Consider the following 19,125-nt stretch of genomic DNA (forward strand, 5'->3'; position numbering starts at 1 on the left):
GGCATGTTATATGCACCACATCTGCAAAGTGGCATATATTCTACAAAAAGGTGCATTTACTCTCTTTCCCAGACATTCCAGAACTGTAAACAGAACAGATCACCATGCAAGTCATTCGGTTATTGTATTTTTTTTTATACATTTAATTTTTTTAATGGAAATACTTGTGAATAAGAACCGCTTCTCGTTTCCCAAACCTATTTCACAGCCTCGGCTCTCATGTAATACCGCATAGACATTTACATAATTATACACATATAGACAGGCAGTGTGTGTGTGTGTATGTGTTAGAGAGAGAAAGAGAGCGGGTGGGAGATTGTGCTATGGGGGGATGGGGGCAGTGAGTGAATAAATGAGAGAGGAAGATAATGACTTCTATTTTTTTTCCCCTTTTGTGTGGGAATGGGACGGATCTTCTTTCAGAGCTGCTAAGTATTTCCTCACATGGTTTCAGCAGTAGTGTGGTTTGATTCTCCAGGTCATATAAAACCATCAGATGAGAGAGATAAATGTGTAAGAGATACATATCGGAAGAGTTGCAGGCTCACAGATTATACATCAGCATCATCTTTGTGTTTTAAAATAGAATGATAGATGGATGTAGTAACATCTTATTTGATTTATTAGGTAAACTGGCGTCAACATAGCATGCCAGTGGTTACTAATGTCTGTTTGTGTGTGTGTGGGTGGGTGTAAATGCAGAGATTGTCCATGAAGACGTTAAGATGGGTTCCGACGGAGAAAGTGATCAGGCTTCGGCCACGTCTTCTGATGAGGTGCACAGCCCCGTCCGAGTTCGTCTGAGAAACAACCCCGGCCGCAAAATTTCCACAGAGGTACTTTTATGTTCCTCTTGCCTTGTAGCCTGTCTTTCTATCCTCTATTTTTAGATCGGGACACTGTACATAATAAATGAGATGTAGGAAAGCGAAAACATCCATACAGGAGTTTTTGCTGTTTGTGACAGTTGTTTTTTGTGTTTATTTGAATTAAATCATGTACAACACAATAACCATTCATTTTTGTTGTTGTTGTTGCTGTTGAAGATGCATCAGTTGCACGACTAATGGTGCGTTGTGGGTAATGAAAATGCTGTGCAGCATGGTACCCATCAGTTAGATAAAGTAGCTAGCCTGAGGGCCAAATGTGTTATTACTGCTATGGAGTGTAACAGAACCTTTAGGCCTTAACTAACAATGCTTTTCCCTCCTCCTTTCTCAGGACATAAATAAGCGTCTGTCTCTGCCAGCTGATATAAGACTTCCTGATGGCTACCTGGAGAAATTCAGCCTCAACAGTCCACTGTTTGACAAACCGCTCAGCCGAAGATTACGCCGAGTATCGCTGGTAATGCCTCTCCCTTGTGATTCATTGGGTTTGCCTCTTAATTGACCATCTCTTTTTGTCTTTCTCTCTCCATTGCTCTCTTTACACATTGTTTGGCCTCATCCTCTTTTTCTGCCATTTGTTTTTTCTCCTATATGTCTTGCCACCAGTTCTTTTGCTCAGTCTCTCGTTCTCTCTCTCTCTTTGAGTGTCTTTGCTCTTCCCCTTCACTTGTCTTATTTGTTCAGGGTCATGTTATCAGAGGTTTTAAACTATAACAATTATTCATATTTAGAATGATATATATATATATATACACAATATATTAATATATATATATATAGACACACACACTAATATATATATATATATATATATATATATATATATATATATATATATATATATATATATATAATTACAATTAACATTAATTAAATTAATATATTGATATTCATTAGTAATAAATGAATAATATAATTAATAATACAATGTATTTAAAATTATTAAGATCTAAAATTATATTCAGTACAACAAATACTACCAATATGTATAAATACTTTACAATTTAAATAATATAGCATTATACTTTTTTCCTTGCAAAATGTATTTTCCGCATAATGAGAATTGTGCTTAATTGTCATAATAATGTTGCACTGCAAAAATTCTTAACGGTTTAAAAAAAATATGGGCTTTCTTTATGCAAAATATTTTTTTATTTTTGATTTGGGTTGTGAAATATGACCCAGACATGTTCTTGACAGTCTTTGTGTTCTTACTAAAATATTGAAAATAAAACTACTTTGTCTACCCTTGAAATGAAAAGCCCAGATCATGTTTACTTAGTGCAGCTGAAAGGCGTTTGATTTGTGATGCGTTTAAACACATGATTTGTCAGGCTTTGATCGTTTCCAATTTATTTTGGGGAAGGATATTGTAGCTCATGGGTTACATAAACCTGTGACCAGAAAACCTTCTGAAAATAGGGGTAGTGCAATTTGTGTATATTTTAATAAGTTCACATGAATGCCTTTGAATTGTTCTGCCCTGTATGCTTTTATTAAGGGTAATTTAATTGTCACTTTTCAGGAGTTTGTTGTGACAGTTTTTGTCCTTGTGTGTTTGCAGTCTGAGATTGGATTTGGGAAGCTGGAGACTTATGTGAAACTGGATAAACTGGGGGAGGTAACTTCAAAGTCAATTCTTCCTTTAAGTATTAGCTCTGTTTCAGAACCTATTGTGAGCTGTCTTTCTAAACCGTATTTTATGGCATCATAGTTTGCGTTCCTGTCTATATACTTGTATTTCATTCAAAATTGAAAAGTATCAATAAAAAGTTTGATCTCATTAAAAAATTTGCTGTTTTATCCAATATTTATGTATTGTATATTTTCATGGTTATTGATTAGATTTATGTAATTACCTTGTTATTACCATGCTGATATCAAACACTTATTGGATTTAATTTTTAGTTAAGTCTACTGTTCACTAGGGGGGCTTGGGTAGCTCCACAAATAAAGACGCTGACTACCACACCTGGAGTTGCAAGTTTGAATCCAGGGCGTGCAGAGTGACTCCATTCAGGTCTCCTAAGCAACCAAATTGGCCCGGATGCTAGGGTGGGTAGAGTCACGTTGGGTTAACCTCCTCGTGGTCGCTATAATGTGGTTCTCGCTCATGGTGGGGCGTGTGGTGAGTTGTGCGTGGATGCTGCGGAAAATAGCGTGAGCCTCCAGACACGCTAGGTCTCCGCAGTAACGAGCCACGTGATAAGATGCGCATATTGACGGTCTCGGACGCGGTGCAACTCAGATTCGTCCTCTGTCACCCTGATTGAGGCTAGTCACTAGGCCACCACGAGGACCTAGAGAGCATTGGGAATTGGGCATGCCAAATTGGGGAGAAAAGGGGAGGGGGGAAAAAAAGGCTCCTGTTCACTGCATGTGAAAAGTGCTCTTTATGGAGTTTATGCCTTATGTAGAGCATTCCAAATCAGTCGTTTTTTAGATTACATTTCATTTAGGATGTTGCCTTTGTATAGGCAGGAGACAGTAAGGCAGCTCATGGGTTTTTGAACAGAGCCCTTATGTTTTCCTAGAAATGTTTCCTTGAAATGTTTTTGGTTAAAATAAATGTTTATCTTAGGTTAGTGTGTTTACATATTTGTCTCATCCGCTCTTTCACACAGTAGACATTAGTGATCATTTATTTGTGTGTAATATTCTATGTCTCTCTCTCTCTCTCTCTCTCTCTCTCTCTCTCTCTCTCTCTCTCAGGGCACCTACGCTACAGTATATAAGGGCCGCAGTAAGTTGACCGATAACTTGGTGGCCCTGAAGGAGATCCGTTTAGAGCATGAAGAAGGAGCCCCATGCACTGCCATTAGAGAAGGTGAGTTCCAAGCCTGCTGTAGTGGATCAGCAATAAGAATAGACTACCAAACTACTGCCCCAAATCTCCCACATGCTTGTGCAGCCACAGTCTATATGTAGGGTGTTCTAGATGAACCAGTGAATCCTTCAGTTCGGTACCAATGGCGTTAACTTGTTTAATCAGCTGCTTAAAGGGGCCATAGAATGAAATACAGGATTTTTTTTTTTTTTTTTTTTTTACTGTTTTGATGTACTATGTAGAAATGTTCTAAAGTTCACAACACAAAGCTTCCCCAGTCTACCCAGATCATTTATTAAAACTCAGCTGCAGAAACGGCTCATTTAGAAATCTTTACAGTCAGGGGCGGACCGGGATTAAAGAGTGGTCCTGGAATTTCTGGCCCAGAGCGGCCCACTACACCTGGCACGCAACACACCACACCATAACACACCGGCTCATTTATTTCATTTTCTGGCTCAATTTCCAGTTTCGTGTTGAAAAAAAATAAATTTCTGTTGATTGGTAGTATTTGTAAAAGGGTCAATTTATTAACTATAGGATTTTGTCCTGAATTAATGGGTATTTATCTTTATCAAACATTCTATTCCTAAAACCATTTTATCGTTTGATAGGCCTCTTTCATTTGCACAGTTCCAACCAGAAGTTTGGACACACCTGGTTGAATGAATGTTTCTCTTGATCCGACAGACTTTAATAATCTAAAGGCTTAAACACTTGAAATATGACTTGTTAATCGTGCCTGTGGACTGGCAAGTGAAGGGAAAGCAGCCATGAAACAAGTGCTTTTTTTATCCATGAAAAATTATTTGAGGAATTTTTGAAGGTATCCACAATGCTATTTAAAGGTATCTACAACAGAATCAAAGAAAGAATGGATCAATAGCACTGTCTGTGTGAACTAGGGTTTAGGCGTGTAAGGGGGTGTGTTTTTAGTAATGCAATTGAGTGGAACAAACCCCCTCCTCTCAAGTGGGGAGAGAATGTGGGAAGGAAAGGAGATGCAATATTATCATTACCAGGGCTGGCCCGTGGGTTTGTGGGGCTCTAGGCAAAATCATGTCAACGGGCCTCACCGGTGCAAAAATTGTCATAACTTTAAAACATCTGTAGAACCAAATTGTCATAACTTTATAACATCTATAGAACCACTACAAATGTGAGGAGTACATTTTTTAGAGAAAGTACTAAAAATAAGCATTTCATAGCACAGACAAATAACATATCCGAGAAATGTTTTTCCCCAAAAGGCAGATGTTTGTACGTGAACGTACAAGGGAAAGTGTGTAATTTAGGTGTGTAACTGCAAGTCAGCATTTTTTCACCATTTTCTTTAAAGCTGAAGTATGTAATTCCTGCAACACTTGCACCACCAAGCAGAATTGCAAAAATAAACTTTGTTTTCAAAACAGCTTTCTGATACACCCCATCTGCCGTTGGTCAAGCAAAGATGTAGTCCCACCCCCAACTCACGCCATTGGTTGTGTAACGTTGTTGGGGCGGGTCACTCAAGACAAACGGAGACATTTTCAAAATGCCACAGAAAGACAGTGCTTACAGTTTTCGAGAAAATGTACCTATGATTTTAATAATCTTTCAACATTTTTATAGAAGTGCAAATAAACCACTTAGTGTCTCAACAATAGTGTCTCAGTTGATAAGAGGTCATGGAAACATATAGTTACGTTTAATATAGTTTAAAGTATAATTAGTATAGTAATTACAGTCATACAAGATGTTATTTAAAATAGTTAGATGAAGTATGTCACACCGCAGGACACTGCTGACAATGCTTGAAATTTCATGTCAAGTACCCACATAACTATGTGTAAATGTTTATTTACTGAAAACAATCAATGAAAACAAAGTTGGCCAGAATATGTGGAAAAGTGAATGTTAAAACACCAGTTAAAATCAGGTAGCAATGTTGCAAAAAATTTATAAATAAAATTACATATTTTGAATATGGCCTCACAAATAAACAAATATAAATATATGAAAAGTAAACACCTCTTAGAGTGCAGATTTTAGCAGATATGATAGTTTAGTTATTTTGCTAATTAATTGCTGATGTTTTCACTGTTTTTTTGCATCTTTATATTTATATCGCCAGTGTCTGAAGTTCATCCAAAGACTGAGAGAACGTGAAAAGCCCTATGCTTTGACAAGCGATGTTTCTGCCATCCGTTAAACAAAGGAAGCCTCTAAGACTCAAAAGAGCCACAAAGTATTATTTTTCATGACTTATTTTCTGCTTTTCTGTCATGCTTGAACATAATTAAGCAAGGTGTGCGATCTGTGTGTAATAATACTGTGATAAGAAGCCGTGCTCCCGTTCCCCGTAATGCTTTGCTTTATGAATAAATTATGCGAATTACTGCGTACTGCTCATAGATTTACAGTTTGCCGAATTCATTTACGCTGCTGTTATTGTATTTGTTATAACAAAGTCAATAATTGTTGTAAGTCAAATTTTCTTTAAAAGTAATTGATTTTAATAATGTCATTTTATGTTTATTGATCATTTGTTTATGAATGGGGTTCATAAAGGCATGTTGGTGCCCTAGGCGGCCGCCTAGATTAGGCTACATTGCCCAGTGGCCCACCGGGAAAACTCCCGGTGCTCCCGATGGCCAGTCCCCCCTGCTTATGGTTATGACCATGCGCACATTCAATATTCAGCAACTTATCCTGCCCTTATGGACAACAGTGTGAACTATGCCGAGATACAATGGTTAGTCAATCATAAAGCTGTCTTAACAGTGCTGTAGAAAAAAACGGCTTGTTTAATTCCGAGGGTTAAACATATGGTAAAATAAATAACAACTGATTTTGGTGAAAGATACTTTGACTATTATAAGTGGACTTATAATGTTAGTCGACATAAGTGGACTTTCGTTAGTGCTAGAAAAGTGCTATAGAATATGGTCCCCTTAAAAGTCATCCCAGCTACAGCTTGTTATTTCATAACTGTCTCAGCAATTCATTTCTATTGATTTCTATTGAAATGAATGTGATTGCAAAATATTTCCATCCACTAGGTTATTGTTTACCAGTGTTTTTGCAGTCAATCTTGCTTTAGACATGGCGCTTGTGATTTTGTTCTTCTCATTCATGTCTCATTGAATGCACAAAGTTATGTGGAGCTCCAGAGGTCACATTTTAAGGGAATGATTCATCTCCTTCTGTCTCTGTAGTGTCTCTGTTAAAGGACCTGAAACATGCCAACATTGTGACTCTTCATGACATCATCCACACTCAGAAGTCTCTTACTCTTGTGTTTGAGTACCTGGTGAGTCTCTCAGATGTGCAGTAGAGGCATTTACTGTAAACTTTCACTATACTCATGATCTCTCATACACACTCAATCATCTATACACCAGTGTTGAGAAACCTAGTTTCAAACTAGCTTGCCAAACTAAAAACTAAGCTAAGCTTTAAAGCTTAAAACTAAGCTTTAAAACAAAAAATAATAAAAGCTATCTCTTCCATTAGTTTTTTTTCCTAACTGGTAGTGTGACAAGCACAGGACATTTTGTTGATATTTAACATGGAGAGCCCTGCCTGCCACGCAATCTCATTGGTCCAAAATCTTGCTCTATATAACTGTTTTATATATATATATATATATATATATATATATATATATATATATATATATATATATATAATATTTTAATTGGGTGTGATTGTGTCGCATCACAGCATGTTCACATTCAGTGTGGACAGACACACATTGCACCTGGTTAGGACAATGTGTAACACGGTTCTCGCACACACACACACACAATCTTCTGCATACAATCCTTCAAGTTTCAGTGATTTAATTCAATTGTATCATCTCCAGCTCTGCAGTCTTTCTTTACCTTTGTTTCATTTGATCTGTTCTCAAATGTTCTTATAAATATAGGTCAGTTTTCTTTCTTCTTCATCCATTTCTTCCCTCTATTTTTCTAGGATAAAGACCTGAAACAGTACCTAGATGACTGTGGGAACTGCATTCATATGCACAATGTCAGGGTACGGCCTCTTTGACAAATATCTTCATTTCTGATTGTTTCTGTGTGGCAATGAGAGATGTTATTCTTACGCATCTGTGTTTGTGTCTCTCTCATAGCTCTTCCTGTTTCAGCTGTTGCGAGGTCTGAACTACTGTCACAGACGCAAAGTCCTTCACAGAGACCTCAAGCCTCAAAATCTCCTGATCAACGATCGCGGGGAGCTGAAACTGGCTGACTTTGGTCTGTAACAAGCAAAGGCTCTGTTCGGGATTGCGTACTGACATACTACTCTTACTATTTCTGCATTATGTAGTATATTATACAGTAATTTTCTGTATGCATCTAATACCCGGATGACCTGCTACACTTACCAAAATGTGTACAGTATACTGCGCTGAGTATAGTAACCCTCAATGACCACATTTACATGGACACCAGAAAGCCGTTTATTGCGAGAAAGCTGCTTAAAGCTCGAAATAGGTGTTTGTGTTTATATGAGCTGTGTTAGTGGCTTTCTCTTTACTCCCGTATATATGCTGCTCCCTCAGTAAACAGCTTTCTCTACAACAACATAATTTCCCAGCAATGCTTGTGTAAATAACAAACATGGGATCCGAGGAAGACTTCACAGTTTTATCCTCTGATGCTTTGCTTTATTTTGAGTTAATCCAAGTTGTATTTTCTTTTGCGACCTGCAGCAGAATTGTGCTACAATAGTAGGGTTTCCCTCTTAGGTAAAACTCTGGAATTCCCCCAATGCAAGTGCATATACGCGAACGTGAGGGACAGGCCGATATTTTACATTGGTGTGTGACTTGTTGTTGGGCTCCATCCTATGATGTTTGTTATCCGGTCTGTTCCATGCACATGCGCACACCTCAAAAACCTGTAACAATGTCGCTTATGCATTTACATGGCCACAATAAGAAGCATTCTCTGGGAGAAACCTGGATGAGTTAAATTGCTTTCTCTTAAAGGGATAGTTCACCCAAAAATTAAAATGTTCTCATCATTTACTCACCTTCATGCCATCCCAAATATGTATGATTTTCTTTCTTCAGCAGAACACAAACAAAGATTTTTAGAAAAATATCTCAGCACTATTGGTCCATACAATGCAAGTGAATGGTGATCAGACCTTTGTGGCTAATAAAGCAAACATAAAAGTAATCCACAAGACTCCAGTGTTTAAATCTATATCTTCAGAAGCAATATGATGGGTGTGGGTGAATCAAAATTCAAGTCATTTTTTTACTCTAAATTTTCACTTTCATATTCAGATAAGAAAGTGAAACTAAACAGGCACCACATCTGACTTTCAGATGTAAAAGTGAAAGTGGAGTGAAAGTAAAACATTTACTTATATTTTTATCTGTTTCTCACCCGCACATATTATTTAGCTTCTGAAGATATGGATTTAACCACTGGAGTCTTATGGATTACTTCTCTGTTTCTTTTAAGTGATTTTTGGAGTTACAAAAGTCTGATCACCGTTCACTTACAGTATATGGACCTACAAAGCTGAGATATTCTTCTAAAAATCTTTGTTTGTGTTCTGCTGAAGAAAGAAAGCCATACACATCTGGGATGGCATGAGGGTGAGTAAATGATGAGAGTATTTTCATTTTTTGGGTGAACTATCCCTTTAATCCCGTATGGAAATCTGTGTTGTTTACATTAAAACGCTTCTTTTTGCAAAAACCTTGGAAAAAGTGAATGTAAACGTGGTCAATGCGATGTGCCCCACCTGACCTTCCATTAACATTTGCGACAGACTGAAAGACATATTTTCACAAAATTTTATTGAAAAAAACAATATAGCTGTTTTTATTTCCAAGATGCCACTCACGTGCAAAATTAGGTCATGTGTCAACAATATAGCATACCACTGTTTAAAGCGTTTATTGTGAAATATTGTCTCACAATGTTAAAAAACAAACAAAATAGCAGTCAGTCAGTATACTGTGTATGCTGCACAATATTCAGCAAGCTAGTATTCCATTCCGAACATTGCCAAATATGCTTCTGATCAAGTATATTGTATTAGTTGATGAATGTTTCACAAATGAATCCCTCCTTTTACTGTCTTTTAAAGAGGTTTAAAAATTTTTGAAAGGTGTAAACTGTTCAAATCGTTGTTAATGTTAGGTTTTTAATTGATCCGCAGGTCTGGCACGTGCAAAGTCGATTCCCACCAAGACCTACTCCAATGAGGTAGTGACACTTTGGTACCGCCCCCCTGACATCTTATTGGGCAGCACAGACTATTCCACTCAGATTGACATGTGGTGAGCTCCCACCTCCCTTTCCACTAATGTACCTTAATGTACATACTAAAACATTTATGAAGTGGCATTTATTTTAAATGAAGTTAGCACAGGCACACTTTTAAAGCAAAACATTACACAAAAAGTTTGTTAGGTTTAAAATGACAAAACAATAGATTTACATTAGTCAACATTAGTGGGATATGTTCATAGTGAATGTGATAAATTACACCTATGGTTGCTCTGCTAGGACACCTGTGTGAGCTTGAGGCGAACTGACTTGGTACATCCACTACAAATGGGGGTGAATTTTATTGAGTTTTAATGTGTCTCCGTCTTTGTAGGGGCGTTGGCTGTATCTTCTACGAGATGTCGACAGGCCGGCCCTTGTTCCCGGGCTCCACGGTGGAGGAGGAGCTGCACTTTATCTTCAAACTGCTCGGTAGCACTCTCTCCCTCTCTCTCCTCCTCTCACACGCTACTCTTTTTGGCTCTAGATCTGACAGATTGCCTCTGTGTTTGTCACTGTGATATTAATAAACCTTCTGCGCCTTTTCATAGGTACGCCCACAGAGGAGACCTGGCCCGGAATAACCTCCAACGAAGAATTCATCTCCTATAACTACCCCCGTTACCGCGCCGACTGTCTCCATAACCACACCCCACGGTAGCAATAGCTGTCCGCTGGGCCTGATGCCCGAAACCATCACTGTTCCTGTTGTAAAAAAAAAAAAGTGATACGCTATTGGAGTTCATCTAACAAATTTGTAATTTTCTCTCTTACAGATTGGACAATGATGGAGTCGAACTTCTGTCTAAACTGCTGCAGGTGATCTGCATATTATACAAATAGAAGTGTTAATATATCACTGTTCCCTTTATAGATTTCAATTCTCTGGTTATCTCTGTCAAATACAGAGTATCAGCTATCTGATTGTATCTGTGTGTATGTACAGAGATAACTTATGCTGCTCATATTTACCCAACAAATATTCCTTGAAGTCAACATGAAATCAGATTTGACTCTTTATATTTTCTTAATACACTTTCCTGGTCTAATTGTGCACAATGCATCAGTGCATGTAATTATCAAGAAACAAACATTTGTCTTTATAATCTTTCATCAACTTGCTCCACCACTGAAGCAGCTTTCTTTTTATGTTGCCGTCACCTAGGCCGAGCTATTGGGTGATTTTAACAGCCAATTAGCTACTTCGGCTACTGTTTTCTAAAATCTTGCTAACAGTGAATGCAGTAATTTGATTGTGGTTAACGCTACGGTTATAAAGAATACAGCAATTGAAGCAAATAACAGTAGGTATGAAGAAGTAGTGAAACCACTGGGAAATGTCGAGGTGCTCTTGCTCTTCACCCTTCATTTTTGATCATGAACATCCTGTTTCACTCAGAAAAACTTTGAATTACAAAAATGGGAAAATGGGATGAGAATGTCATTTCATGTTGTCTTAAATTTTGGAGTAAGCATACACAAGATAAAAGTACACAATAGGAGTTGTGATTGTTCATTAGTTGGGTGTGTGTGCGCTTGACTAACGCTGGTCTGTCTTTCAGTTTGAGGGGAAAAAACGCATCGCAGCAGAGGAAGCCATGAAAAACCCATACTTCCACTGCCTGGGCGAGAGAATTCTCACACTGCCTGACAGTGAGTTCATACACACACACACACACATTTTTCCCACTACTAAAGAAAATTACAATGCCACATAACAGATGCATACACACAAACACATACCTTCACATTGACAGAGTTTTTAAGGTGCCAGGCAGTTACCTCGCACTTACACACACTCTTCTAGCTTGAAAAATATTTAATTCCACCCAGCCTTTATGAGCTGGTCTGTATTTGCACTGTTCAATTTGGAACCATATGTAAATCAAATTACACAAATACTCTGACTTTTATGTTGTAGCACATCACACATTTCTGTTCATCGCCTTATGAAACTGTTAAAATCTTCTCTGCCAGCTACATCAATATTTGCACTTCAAGAGATTCAGCTGGAGAAGGAGCCAGGAATGAGGACGAGCTCGCTGTCAGAATCAGGTAAAACGACAACATAACCGACCAATGAATGATGATGATAGTTGTCAGTTTCATCTGTCAGTGCCGTGCACTTGTGGCCCTCTGTTTACTGCAGCATGTCAACTGGAATTATTCTCAGACAGTCATAATTTATCTCATGAAGCCTCCAAATTCAAAAGAGAAAAAAGGGAAATATTTTGCTTGAATAAAAAGACAAAGGGATAGTTCACCCAAAAATGAAAATTCTCCTATCATTTACTCACCCTAATGCCATACCAGATGTTTATGACATTCTTTCTTCTGCAGAACACAAAAGAAGATTTTTTTGCAAGTGAATGTTGATCAGACCTTTGTAGCTCCAAAAATCACATAAAGCATACATAAAAGTAATCCATATGACCAGTGTTTAAATCTATATCTTCAGAAGCAATATGATCGGTGTAGGTGAGAAACAGAACAGTATTTAAGTTTTTTAAATATTCACTTTCAGATGTGAAAGTAATACTAAACAGGCACTACATGTGACTTTCAGATGTGAAAGTGGAGATTTAAAGTAAAAAAAAAAAAAAAAAAAAAAAAGGACTTAAGTTTTTATCTGTTTCTCACCCACTGTTTCTTCTAAAAATCTTTGTTTGTGTTCTGCAGAAGAAAGAAAGTCATAAACATCTGGTATGGCATGAGGGTGAGTAATTGATGGGAGAATTTTCATTTTTGGGTGAACTATCCCTTTAAGCACATCAACCCTCACCCCCATCTCAAGTCTCAATACTTAAGGTTCCCACGTGTCCTGGAAAACCTGGAATGATGCAATGCAGTTTACCAGTCATGGAAAATTAGAAAAATACCTAAATGTCCTGGAAAAAATTATTTGTCCTGGAAAATATTTTAGTATAATAAAACTGACTGTGTTGCTAACAAGTTTTTTTATACATATACAAAAAATGGTAACGATCGGACTCAGAATAGGAGTCAAATGCTCAAATAGTTTTGTCACTGCCGGCGGCTGCGCATTGTGAAACAACATCAACAGTTAACTGTCATGAACAAATTCCTGTCACATACTTTCTCTGCTCATCTGCTGTCATCTCTGCTTTGCTCCGACGAAATAGTTTAAGTATTGATATACTACAAAATAAAAAAAAGTTAGTTCCAACATTGCTGTTGTGTTAACCACAAAACATTTGAGTTGTAAACTTTAGACAGTGTTGATGGTGGGACCATTGTTTTTTTTGGAAAACAAATTCACACCCTGCATTGGTAGCATGGTGATTCGGCCTTCACACCTCGGGATGTGAATTAATTTAATAATAATTCAAGGATTGGAGTCTGCTTATACAGCAGTTACCACATTTAATATACGGAAAACATGGATGGAATCACGGAATCTAGTCATCAACATGACATTACCTATAAAACGAAGAATGTCATAGAATATTACATATTTGGACGAAAATGAATGAATGAATGCACAATTAATCAAATTAAAATTGCTATATGTCCTAGTGTGATAATTAAACTGCAAAAGTCTATGATTTAATTGAATAAATATATCATCTGATAGTGATGTGTGTTTCAAATTGAATGTGTGAAGGCGGCCGCTCATACACTGAAAACACCTCATCATGATCATCATGCGCGCTCTTGTGTGAGATGACAGAGAGCAGAGCACTCTGAAGTGCGCAGTGCCTGTAGACAATGTATCTATTCAATTAAATCACAACTTTACAGGGATTAATAATCACACTGGGCCATGTAGTCTGTATCCAGACTTTTCATTCTTGTCATAATGTCTGGTCCAAAAATACAGCTTAATCTAGCCCATTTAGACAGGAAGAACCAGTCTGACTTGCATGTTATGTGACCATCCACAGTTTATTCTTGTAAAGTTTAGTGATGGGTACTCGAAAACTTAGTCAAATCCAGTAACTAGTTCTAAGCAGCCTTCGAACTTAATAACACAACTTTGTTGCCAGGCAAACAGATAAAAACCAATGCACCCTGATTCTCGGAAATTGCGTACAAGCAGATTGGAGCTTGCGATTTCAGACAGTTCTGCGCACGGTATGCGTCAGATGGTCTGTGGGTGTGCCGTCTGCGCAGTAATATCCATACCACCTTCTCAGTAAGACTCATCTTAATCCTCCTGAATATTATTCATATTCAACATATGATACAGCTCATTTTCTCTGTGCTCTAATACTGCTCGCATTGCTCATCGTCTATCCAAATAGTTTTTCTCCCCTCTGTATGTTTCTTCATGTCTCCTTGCTATAGTTAAAGAAAAATTCTGTCATCATATATGTTGTTCCAAAACCTGTATGACTTACTTTCTGCAGTGGAACACACAAGGGAATTTAGGGCACAATGTTAGGGACTGACAGCCTCAGTCACCATTCACCTTTATTGCATCTTTTTTCAAAAGAGTTGAAAGGGAATAGTTAGTAAGGCACAGCTATAATGACGATGACAAGTTAGACGTTCTCAGAAGGATGTTCTTGTTAAGCTCCATATATTATTCGGGTCATTCAGTGCTAACTTTGTTCACTACTGTCTCTCTCACTCCCTGTCTTTTCTCTACCTGCCTATTTGTATGTGCTTTTTGTATTTTTCCACACGCTTTTCGATTTATACCACTGCATTCCAGAGCTTTTGCAAAGATGTCTAAGGTTCCGGCACACCTTAGGTACATATTTGTTACCCTCTGCTCATGGCAGGAAGTCACAAATAACAAAACTGCATTTCTTAACCCTGAGATTCCTGATTGTCTGTGATTTACTGTCCAGTTTTACCCTATATGAATTACACAGCCACATCATATTCACTCAAACTTATATATATATATATATATATATATATATATATATATATATATATATATATATATATATTAGTTATTAGCAGATCTAAGGCCTTTATTATTCATTCAGCTTTTGGGCATATTATAGAAAGCTTGAAGTTTAAAATGAAGCAAATTAAAGAATTAAAAGATCATCTTCTGCATGCATAACTAAAATAAAAAATAAAAAACATGGACATTTGGCAGTACCTCACACCAGCAGACTTGAATCACAACATAAATACACACAATACATTGACAAATCAACTTCACCCACACACTTGTTTGAATTGTTATTTGTTCATTTTGCTGAAATGGATTTCCCCCATCTGTCACCCACTCCCCTTTTGTGTATGTTATAATCAGCACATTACAATTAAAATGTGCATATGAATTTTCACTTTCCCCTTTGACAATCTGCATGAAGTGCATGTGAAAGCCTGGGTTGCCACAAATGGTTACAACAATTGAAAAAAAAAAAAAAAAAAATTTTTGCAAGTTTTTTTATTTTATTAATTTATTTATTTTGGTTGTTTTTTTGTTTTTGTTTTTTTTACATTACATAATCAAGAAACATTTATATTTACTGACATCTAACCTCATTAAACATCTATTTTCATAGACAGGTTAGAATAAAAATCTGTCCATGATGTTTTGTTTGAAAAAAAACCCACCATTTTCAACTAAGACCTGATATGTTTTCAGTTCACTAAATGATGAAGCTATCAGGCCAGAGCTCATGATTATTTAAAGTTTTTACACAGCACCTAAGTTGGTACTAAATCTGAATATTAATCCATAACCTTAACTTCATTTACTTCTTCAACTGCCAAATTTCTATGTACTCTTAAGCCCAAAGTATACTTCAATTTTGACATTCGGATGCGAGCCTGTCAAAGTACACTCCATCTGACTGTGTGCGCATACACAGGCGTTTGACACATGCGCGCTACGACTGTACGAGACACCAGACTAATTCTCTTCAGGAGTTTAGACCCATAAAGATGTCTATATAGTCCTTCAGACTCAGAGATATACAAATGCAGGTATCTCCTGACCTCACACGCGCTCTTGACGTGCACATCCACTGTTGATGTTTTTACCTTCATCTCTTGTTGTTTATTGGCGATTACATTTTCTTTTAGAGCATCTTCATGACAACGACGGCTCAAATGTGAGTGTTGCCACCTTTTGGACACACTAATTAGTGCAAATAATTCCAGGCGCATGTGCATTCTGTTTGTTCAAAGACACGCTGTTAGAAAAATTGGGCTGCGTGCATTCAGTGCTGGAGCACTCTACTGATGACCGTCTGACCGAAGTATACTTTGGCCTTTAAGTACTTCACTACCCATAATCTTAAAGCAAGATCCACCAATCAGAGATGTCATTGTTACAGTGAACATGGGAATCACAGCAAGCAGGGTTATGGAGAGTTTTTTTTTTTTGTTCACCAGCAAAAAAGGTAATATTAGCGAGCTTGCTATGTATCTGAATTTAATATATGTCTATAGTGTTTTCCAGAGCCTGATCTCATGAAAAGTACTAAAAAAAGGGACTGTTGCGACATTTTGCAAAATGACATTACATGGTTCATTACGTGTATCGTGGCAGTTTTGAGGTGAAATGTCCACTTTGTGGAGCTAATAGCAATTTAAATATTCTACCAAACAGGTGAGGTTTTTAAGGTTAATGGTCTATCGAGTTTTAAATCAGCAAAACATCCCTACCTTAAACCTAAACCTAACCGATAGTGTCAGAAAAGCAAATATGAGATGTAAAATGCGAATGTTGAAGCAATCACGTCATTTTGTGGTGCTTCTATGGCACTTTCAGCTCACGTGTCAACTTGCATGTTCAGCGGGACTCGTAGCCCCGTCCTTTGCATTGCATATGCAACACATTATCAGTTGAGCTACCACGCAATTTGATCGGGCTCAAACAAAGCTTGTAAATGTAGTTGGTTATCTGATAGGAACAGTCAAATGTATCACCTTTAAGTCAGGCGCTATAGTAAAAGTGTTTAGATGTCATAAGATATCATTGTGTGAGGAACAGAGTGAAAAGTAAATGTTTATGAACTGATTATCTGATGTTTTACTTGAAAGTGAAAGTCAATAAAAGTAATTGTTGTTGTAGCATCTGTAATGTTTATTTCACCAGGAAACCGAGCCGCCAAATATCATTTAGCAAAAATGTAGGTAACATAATGTGATTCTATGAGACTAGGTAGGTAAACTCAGTCTGATTCCATACTTCATAATGATATATTGGATGAGAAGATTACGTTTTCAGTTCATTAATTTCCTCATAAAATACTTTTTACTTCATATAAAATTTTGTATAGTTGTGATTCGTCTTTGAGAACCCAAGCAGTTTAAAAAAAGTGGGTGATAACTATTGGTCTCTGTTAAGGGTCAAGTAGGCAATGTGCTCTGACTCTTCGCAATGACTCTTCTGTCTGCCTGCTACGCGTTTAAACAGTAAAACGAGTGTTGAGACGTAAAATCACAACTAAGAAGCTAAATGAAGAGGAGAAATATGTGTCATTTATCTGCAATGACTCCCAGAAGTCAGGGTTGACCTCGCATATGAAATGAGCCCATTAGTTTTGGCATAACTCTGCCACGCATGTTGCCTGGTTTTTCACTGAGCTTGACGTCAAAGGAAGTTCAAGATTACTGCGTGGAGCGTGTTGGGCATGTTTGAGTCAGTATCACCCCCACAGTGGAACACTAATGCTAATGTGGCCTTTTTAGCCCACAGCTCTCATGAAAGCAGAAACGAAGGAGAATTGCTCCCTGTGCAAAAAAACCCTTCCCTTCTCAAATAAGAAAACAGCCCAGGCTTCTTTAGACACTAGACTGAGCATGCATAACTGTCTGTTTGGGTGCATGTTGACATGTGTTTGGGTGGTTTTCGATTTGATTACCTTACCCACTGATCATGCCCAGTTCTCTAAATGAAGTGAGCGCTGATTTTCTCTTTCTTCCCCTCTCATGAGCCTTTATACCCTCTGACTTACTCGCCCCAGTCCATTTGTTTTTGTTTTTAATTGTGCACTGTGCAGCATGCAACATTTGGGGCGCTTGCACACTAGAGAAAAATCTGATGGATTGGGTGCGCAAGAAGCATTTTGAGTAAAAATGGGACACTGTTCGACTAGTTGTCACAACCACATGTGGTTGATTTGTTAGGTTGACTAGTTCATCTAGATTTTTGTCGTTTGCGTATCGAAATTCATAACCTTCAAATCCCCAACATTATTTTCATACACATGCAGACAGATGTTTGGTCGTTGAGTTGTGGCTTTTTTTTAGTGTGTTGGTCCATGAGCATTGCATCTATAGAGGCTATAATTTACTTTGCACAAAATGATCGATTTCGTGTCATCACAGTACACGCTGACCGTCGACATGCAACCTAGTTTTTAATGACGTGCAGACAGTCTGTGTCTTTGTGCGTCATCAGTGCATGTGCCTGCCATTGACTGTGATAAAAGTATCACATAGCAGTCACACTGCACATGCGTGGAATGCGTCCTTATGGGCTCATGTTTACAAGAGTATACTTTAAAAGTCTGAGCCCTGGATTGTGTGCAAGACAGAGTAAAAAACAAAGTATATCCTAGTCTTAAAGCCTGAAGTATACTTAGGTTTTTAAATGGGCTGCCCATTTAGCGCGTTTATTTAGTGTGATTAATTACTTAAAAATAATGCACTAAAACATTATGCAATTACTCATGTCACTGGACCTTAATAAGGAATATTCCTACCTTCCGAGCAATTCAAACTTGAAGTACTATCTGTTTTAAGCAGGGGTCAGTAAGCGAAACTCCAGCTGTATAGGCGACACGCCACTGTACAGACAACAAAACCACACTCAGGCTTGCTTGACACTAGCGACAGCAAAAGGCAATTTCTGATCTGCCAAAATAATGTAAAGAATTTTAGTGATCTGAATTATTATGTTTATATATTTTATACTAATTATTTAAATATAACTATTTAGAATTATTTATTCATTACGTATTAAATTATTATTTTTTGAGGGCCTTTCTCAGCAAATATTTTATGTGCAATTTATTCAGTTAATTATTCTGCATGTCATGTTATTATTTTGTTTAAAAATTTTAACTGTTTAACAGCCCTAGTTTTTACATGTACGCTTGCAAATGTATACAGTCAAATGCTCTAGTTTTTCAAAGTATGCTCCGTTTGACCATGCACCTGTACACAGGCCGTCGATGCATGTGCACTA

At 37.4% G+C, this 19,125-nt stretch overlaps 1 protein-coding gene across 4 annotated transcripts in view; it reads left to right on the plus strand.

Annotated features, from left to right (window-relative positions):
- The window catches only part of LOC127424616 (cyclin-dependent kinase 16-like), a 48,494-nt gene that overhangs the window by 22,337 nt on the left and 7,032 nt on the right, over window positions 1-19,125 (plus strand). For all 4 annotated transcript variants that reach the window (XM_051669968.1, XM_051669969.1, XM_051669967.1 and 1 more), the window contains 13 exons: window positions 703-836; window positions 1,222-1,347; window positions 2,455-2,511; window positions 3,603-3,717; window positions 6,915-7,009; window positions 7,675-7,737; window positions 7,835-7,958; window positions 9,886-10,006; window positions 10,330-10,427; window positions 10,547-10,652; window positions 10,772-10,814; window positions 11,558-11,648; window positions 11,973-12,050. In XM_051669968.1, coding sequence (XP_051525928.1) covers window positions 703-836; window positions 1,222-1,347; window positions 2,455-2,511; window positions 3,603-3,717; window positions 6,915-7,009; window positions 7,675-7,737; window positions 7,835-7,958; window positions 9,886-10,006; window positions 10,330-10,427; window positions 10,547-10,652; window positions 10,772-10,814; window positions 11,558-11,648; window positions 11,973-12,050 — 1,251 coding nt within the window. The remainder of the gene's footprint in view (window positions 1-702; window positions 837-1,221; window positions 1,348-2,454; window positions 2,512-3,602; window positions 3,718-6,914; window positions 7,010-7,674; window positions 7,738-7,834; window positions 7,959-9,885; window positions 10,007-10,329; window positions 10,428-10,546; window positions 10,653-10,771; window positions 10,815-11,557; window positions 11,649-11,972; window positions 12,051-19,125) is intronic.

This window comes from Myxocyprinus asiaticus, chromosome 33 (assembly GCF_019703515.2).
Source record: "Myxocyprinus asiaticus isolate MX2 ecotype Aquarium Trade chromosome 33, UBuf_Myxa_2, whole genome shotgun sequence".
NCBI classification, from domain to species: Eukaryota; Metazoa; Chordata; class Actinopteri; order Cypriniformes; family Catostomidae; genus Myxocyprinus; species Myxocyprinus asiaticus.